General features: G+C 60.8%; 1 protein-coding gene across 2 annotated transcripts in view; it reads right to left on the bottom strand.

Moving 5' to 3' along the window:
* Window positions 1-1,771: 1,771 nt before the first annotated feature.
* LOC128829658 (sarcoplasmic/endoplasmic reticulum calcium ATPase 1) overlaps window positions 1,772-6,000 on the bottom strand; it is a 44,061-nt gene continuing 39,832 nt past the window's right edge. The window contains exons 22-23 of one of the 2 annotated variants that reach the window (XM_054015131.1): window positions 4,961-5,002; window positions 1,772-2,340 (exon numbers count right to left, since the gene is read on the bottom strand). In XM_054015131.1, the coding sequence (XP_053871106.1) occupies window positions 4,998-5,002 (5 nt within the window). In that variant the 3' untranslated portion in view covers window positions 1,772-2,340; window positions 4,961-4,997. The remainder of the gene's footprint in view (window positions 2,341-4,960; window positions 5,003-6,000) is intronic. The other variant, XM_054015130.1, reaches the window with a different exon arrangement.

Below are 6,000 nucleotides of genomic sequence, written 5' to 3'. Positions count from 1 at the left end.
CTCTGCTGCCAGCCTGCTGCCTTATGGGATGCAGCCCAGGACCTAGCAGTCATTTGCCCGAGTATATGCTGTAATAGGGTCCCAAGCAGTAACCCCAACCCTCCCCTTCTTATCACCCTCTGCACCAGCAGCTGCTCAGCTGCATCTGCTCTGGTTGGGGGCTCGCCCTGCCCCTGCCTTTCACCTGCGCTAATTGTGTGCCACGGGGGACTGTGGGCACCTGTTTTCATAATCACAGCATGGGCCCTGTGTGCTGTGAGCTCGATTGGCACCCCTGGCACTCGATGGTGGCGCCAAAAAGGCCATTGGGGCAGCAGAGAAACAGGAACTAGGAAGCAGCAGCGTCTTGGCCAGCGCTGGCCCGTTTTGCTGGGGGGGGGGGCAATAGGGCTTGCACTGCCTGTCTGAGGGCTGGTTCTCACGGAAGGCCACGCTAAGAGCCCTTCCCAAAACAATTTAGGAGATGATCCTATAACTGACCCATGCTTCAAGGACCCACCCCCCGCCGAGCATCGGGTCGTGTTTCTGCAGCAGAGAAGGCGCCTGAGCCCCAAGCAGCTCACCAAGCCCTGCACCCCTTCAATAATGTCCTGCCCCCCGCATTTCATTCCCCAGCAGGGTTTTCGCTCTCTCACACCCGCACCTGCACATGCACACACTCCCGCCTCCACCCCCCCACACACTAACCTCCACCCTCCCACCCTCACACACATACACCCACACACCCGCACATGCACACCCCCACACCTCCACCCCCCCACACACATACACCCCACACACACCCGCACATGCACACCCCCACACACACATACCTACACCCTCCCACCCATACACCCACACACCCGCACATGCACACACTCCCACCTACACCCCCCCACACACACCCCACACACACACCTCCACCCCTCCTACCTCCACACACACCTACATCCCCCCCACCCCCACACACATACACTCTCCACACACATACACCTCCCACACGCATATATGCACCCCCACCCTCACACGCATACATCCCCACACACACACCTCTGCACCCGCACACACCCGCCCCCACACACACACCTACTCCTCCTCACACACATACCCCCCCACACACACACCTCCACCCCCTCCCACCTCCACACATACCTACATCCCCCACACCCTCACACACATACACCCACCCACACCTGCACCCGCACATGCACATGCACACACCCGTCCTCTCGCACAGACCTACACCCCCTCACACATACACACATGCACAGCGCTATGTTTTGGTTTCACCAGCTCTCTCTTTTCCAGCGTTAGTTCCATTAAAAGTTCTTGCTTGCTTTTCTCTGGAAACATAACCAGGATTTAAAAGGCAGTCATGACAATCCAGCAAAGCACCCCAATATTCATCAAGATCCCAGGCTACACTGTGCTGATCTGTCCAGTTAGCGCCTTGTGACTCCAATGGAGCAATGTGTGTGTGTGGGGGGGGGGGGGGGCCTCATGCACCAACCTCAGGTGCAGTCAGTGGGGTTACAGAATGAGCATCAAAAGAAAATTCCAGCCCATATTCCAACAGTTGCTGGACTTTGGAGCTCTCTGGCAGAAGCAAAACCCCACTGCAGCCATTGACCTTTTCCACATCCCCTAGTGGGGGGGGGGAGTGGCTGTAATACCACCCAGGGCCAGCAGGGGACACATCTTGGCCTTTTCCGGACCGCTCCTCCAATTGTGGTACTTTTCAAAGAGCAGCAATTGTGGCCCCAGGAGGCGAAGGAAGAGTCTGGAGCGCAGGCAGCGTTAAGGAGTTTATCTTTTAATGTCAATAAATAAGCAGCTAGAACAGTCTCTTCATTTCCTCCTCTGGGAGCTGCACATTGGCCTGACAAAATGTTTCCGTCTGTTCAGTTATTTTTTGCATTAAAAAAAAACCCACCCGGTGAGTGAAGAGGTCACTAGGTGTGAGCTGGTAACACAGCGAATGGGCTGGGTGCCCAGCAAGGAAATGGGGGGAAGGCGGGACGGGCAGGGGCCGCTAGGAAAGACTAGCAGCTCAAAATGTACAGAAGCAAAGTAGCTAGAAGGCCAGGAGGAGGGCAGGCAGTTTGCAAGGGGGAGCTTCCCCCCATTCTCCAAACGCAGCAGGCAAACCCCCATGATGTCCACCCCACCCGGCTGGGGGGGAGAGGGAGGGCTGCTTGCAGCCTTTGGTGGAGGGGAGCAGCTGTTAAATAAGAGGTGGTGGCCGAGGCTCATGGGGAGGTGAGGGGGCACCGAGGGGTTCTTCACTGTTGGAGTGAAGATGCAGTTTCTCTAGTGGCCAGAGGTGTCACTTCTTCCTCCTCTTCGGGTCTTCTAAACCCACTGTGGGGAGAGATGGGACACATGAGACAAGGCGGGGGTGGGAGGTCCTCAGGGCCGGGCCAGTGCCCAACCCCAGGTGGCAGGGTTTGTGCCCCAATGGCAGGATGGCCTCCAAGGTCTGGTCTCCAGCCCTTGCCCCACCAGTCGAAAAGGTCCAGAATGACCTGCAGTCTGGCCCTCAGCATCACCCTCTCGTGGCTCGCTGCCCACGCCCCCAGGCAGCACTCGAGCAGAGCGGTCTCTCTCTGGGACAGGACAGGGGCTGACTGGTGCTAACGCCCAGGGAGACACTAAGTGGGAGAAACCACATCCACTTCCCTAGTTAACCAGCAGCTGCTTGGCAGGGATCTCAGCAGTGCCAGGAGCTGCTGTCTCCAGGCCCTACCCTCGCCCCGCAGAGCAGCTAGGGTGACCAGACGTCCTGATATTTAACTCTTTGTCCCACATCCCGATCGATGTCCCTGTACTGTAGGGTTGCCAGGCCTCCGGTTGGTGCGGAGCTGGCAGGCTCCCTACCTGGCTCCACGCAGCTCCCCAGAAGCGGTGAAATCTTCCTCTGGCTCCTAGGCACAGGGACAGCCGGGGGGCTCTGTGTCCTGCACCCACCATGAGCACCGTCTCCACAGCTCCCATTGGCCAGGAACCATGGCCAATGGGAGCTGTGGAGTGGCGCCTGTGGGCGGAGGCAGCGTGCAGAGCTGCCTGGTTGTGCCTCCGCCTAGGACCCAAAGAGAGATATCACCGCTTCCCCAGAGCTGCCTGAGGTCAGTGCTGCTGGGTGCCCGTACCCTGTACCCCCTCCCACACCCCAACCCCCTGCCCCAGCCCTGAGCTCCCTCCAGCACCCAAACTCCCTCCTGGAGTCAGCACCCCAACCCCCCTCCTGCACCCCAACCCCCTGCCTTGAGCTCCCTCCTGCACCTAAACTCCCTCCTAGAATCAGCACCCTGAACCCCCTCCCACACCCCAACCCCCTGCCCCAGCCCTGAGCCCCGCCCTTGCAGCAGGGGCTGGAGCCGGGACCATGCATTCCTGATAGGGTTACCATATCTCATAAATAAAAAAAGAGGACCCTCCACGGGCCATGGCCCCGCCCATTTCCCCACCCCTAGCCCCGCCCCAACTCCGCCCCTTCCCCCACCCTAACTCCGCCCCCTCCTCCCTCCCACTCCCAGCCAGGGGGAAAGGGCTGCCCCAGTGCTACCAGCATCACGGTTTCCCGGGCAGCCCCCAGACCCTGCGCCCCCAGCCGGCGCTTCCCCAGCGCAGCTGGTGCCCGGGAGGGGAAGCGCCCAGCCGGGGGCGCAGGGTCTGGAGGCTGCCCAGCAAACCGTGAAGCCGGTAGCGCTCGGGCTTTGGGCAGCCCCTATGCCTCCGGACCCTGTGCCCCCAGCCGGGCACTTCCCCTCCGGGGCTCCGGCGGCTCTGCGTAACTTACACTGTATAAGTTACGCAGAGCCGAAGAGGAGCAGAGCCCCCGCAGCTGGAGGCTCTGTTTAAGAGCCGGGCTGCCCCAGCGCTACCGGCTTTGGGCAGCCCCCGTGCCTCCGGACCCTGCGCCGCCGGAGCCCGGGAGGGGAAGTGCCCGGCTGGGGGCGCAGGGTCCGGAGGCAAGGGGGCTGCCCGAAGCCGGTAGCTCTCGGGCAGCCCAGTTCTTAAACAGAGCCTCCAGCGGCTGAGGCTCTGTGTAACTGACACTGGGTCAGTTACACACAGCCCCGGCGGCTGGAGGCTCCAGTCCCCGCGGCTCTATTTAAGAACCGGGCTGCCCCAGAGCTACCGGCTTCGGGCAGCCCCGTGCCTCCAGACCCTGCGCCCCTAGCCGGGCACTTCCCCTCCCGGGCTCCGGCGGCGCAGGGTCTCCAGGCACGGGGCAGCCCCAAGCCGGTAGCGTTCAGGCAGCCCGGCTCTTAAACAGAGCCGCCATTTTCCCGGACATGTTCCGCTTTTTGGCAATTCCCCCCGGACGGGGGTTTGACTGCCGAAAAGCCGGACATGTCCGGGAAAAAGAGGACGTATGGTAACCCTAATTCCTGACCCACGGCTTGTGGCAGGGGCTGCAGCAGGGGCCATATGCCCCCCTCACAGCTTCCTAGGGCTATGCGCCCCCCCTCCCCCATGGCTCCAGTGGGGGCTGTGAGCCTGTGGCTGCCCCCCTCCCCATGTGTCCTAATATTTTACTCTTGCGATCTGGTCACCCTAAGAGCAGCAGCCGGTGGAAATAAGAGCAACAGCAACTGGCCCCTTTACTGGTAGCTGGAGGATGATGGGCCATGGGGGAAGAGCCCCCTAGCGCAGCAGCAGCATGTGTGACACCCCGTTGGGTCCCCACAGCCAGGGGGCGAATGGAAGGGAATGGAGAGGCACAGCGGGGGGCAGAGAAGGCAATGGGGGTACCCAGCCTAGCCAGAGAGCAGCGCTAAGGCTCAAATGGGCAACACCACCCGGCCCCAGACCCCAACTGCCAAACTGCATTGGGACCCAGCCAGGAGTAGCTGGTAAAGCAGTGAGATTTCACATGCACCCCCCTCACCCCGCCCCCCACACACACACTCTGCAGCACCTTGGGGACAGATAGACATGGGGCAGGCAAGGCATGCAGCAAAGGATTGTGGGATACCTGAGAGACAGGATCAAGGAGATGGAGGGAAAGGAGATTATGCTACAAGGGGAAAGGATAAAAGAAACCAGTGTTAACAGAGCGCAGAGAAGGAGGTTGTGCGGGAGAGAGGGTTAGTCCAGACCTGCACATGGGATGGATGGAAGGTGAAACCCATCGAGGGCATGGGGCTCAAACCCACACCAGAGCAGCACAGAGCATGGGGAGCAGAGCTCAGCAGCAGTCTGGCCCAGCCCCTTGGGGAGACTGGAAACAGATACTCCCAGAAGATAAAGGGCACAGATTATAACAGGTGGCAGGGACAGATGGGGTAAAAAACAACAGGAGTCCTGACTCTGGTCCTGCTGCTCTAACCACTGTACCCCACTCCCCTCCCAGAGCTGGGATAGAAACCAAGAGTCCTGGCTCCCAGCCCCCCCCTGCTCTAACCCACCAGGCCCCACTTCCCTCCCAAAGCCAGGATAGAACTCAGGAGTCCTGACGTCTAGCCTGCCGTTCTAACCACTAGACCCCACTCCCCTCCCAGATCTTGGATAGAACCCAGGAGTCCGGGCTCCCAGCCCCCCTGCTCTAACCACTGCAACCCACTCCCCTCCCAGAGCCGGGAGAGAACCCAGGTGTCCTGGCTCCCAGCACCACCTCCCGCTCTAACCACTAGACCCCACTCCCCTCCCAGAGCCGGGAGAGAACCCAGGAGTCCTGGCTCCCAGCCCCCCTGCTCTAACCACTGCAACCCACTCCCCTCCCAGAGCCGGGAGAGAACCCAGGTCTCCTGGCTCCCAGCGCCACCTCCCGCTCTAACCACTGCATGCCACTCCACTCCCAGAGCTGGGATAGACCCCAAGCATCCTAGCTCCCAGCCCCCCTGCTCTAGTCCCCAGGGCAGTAAGCAGCCAGCTCTGTGGTGCTGGGGCTGTTCTGGGCCCGTTTGAGCTGCCCTGATGGGTCTGTTACATGGCAGGTGATGCTGATGGTTCGTGGTTAGTAGTATGGATGGGATGGAGGACAGAGAAGGGGGTGGCACCCTGGTGCCAGCTGGA

Source organism: Malaclemys terrapin, unplaced genomic scaffold, assembly GCF_027887155.1.
Source record: "Malaclemys terrapin pileata isolate rMalTer1 unplaced genomic scaffold, rMalTer1.hap1 H_1, whole genome shotgun sequence".
Lineage (NCBI taxonomy): Eukaryota > Metazoa > Chordata > Testudines > Emydidae > Malaclemys > Malaclemys terrapin.
Note: the sequence above shows the minus strand (reverse complement) of the source record. Positions and strands in the feature narration are given on the sequence as shown.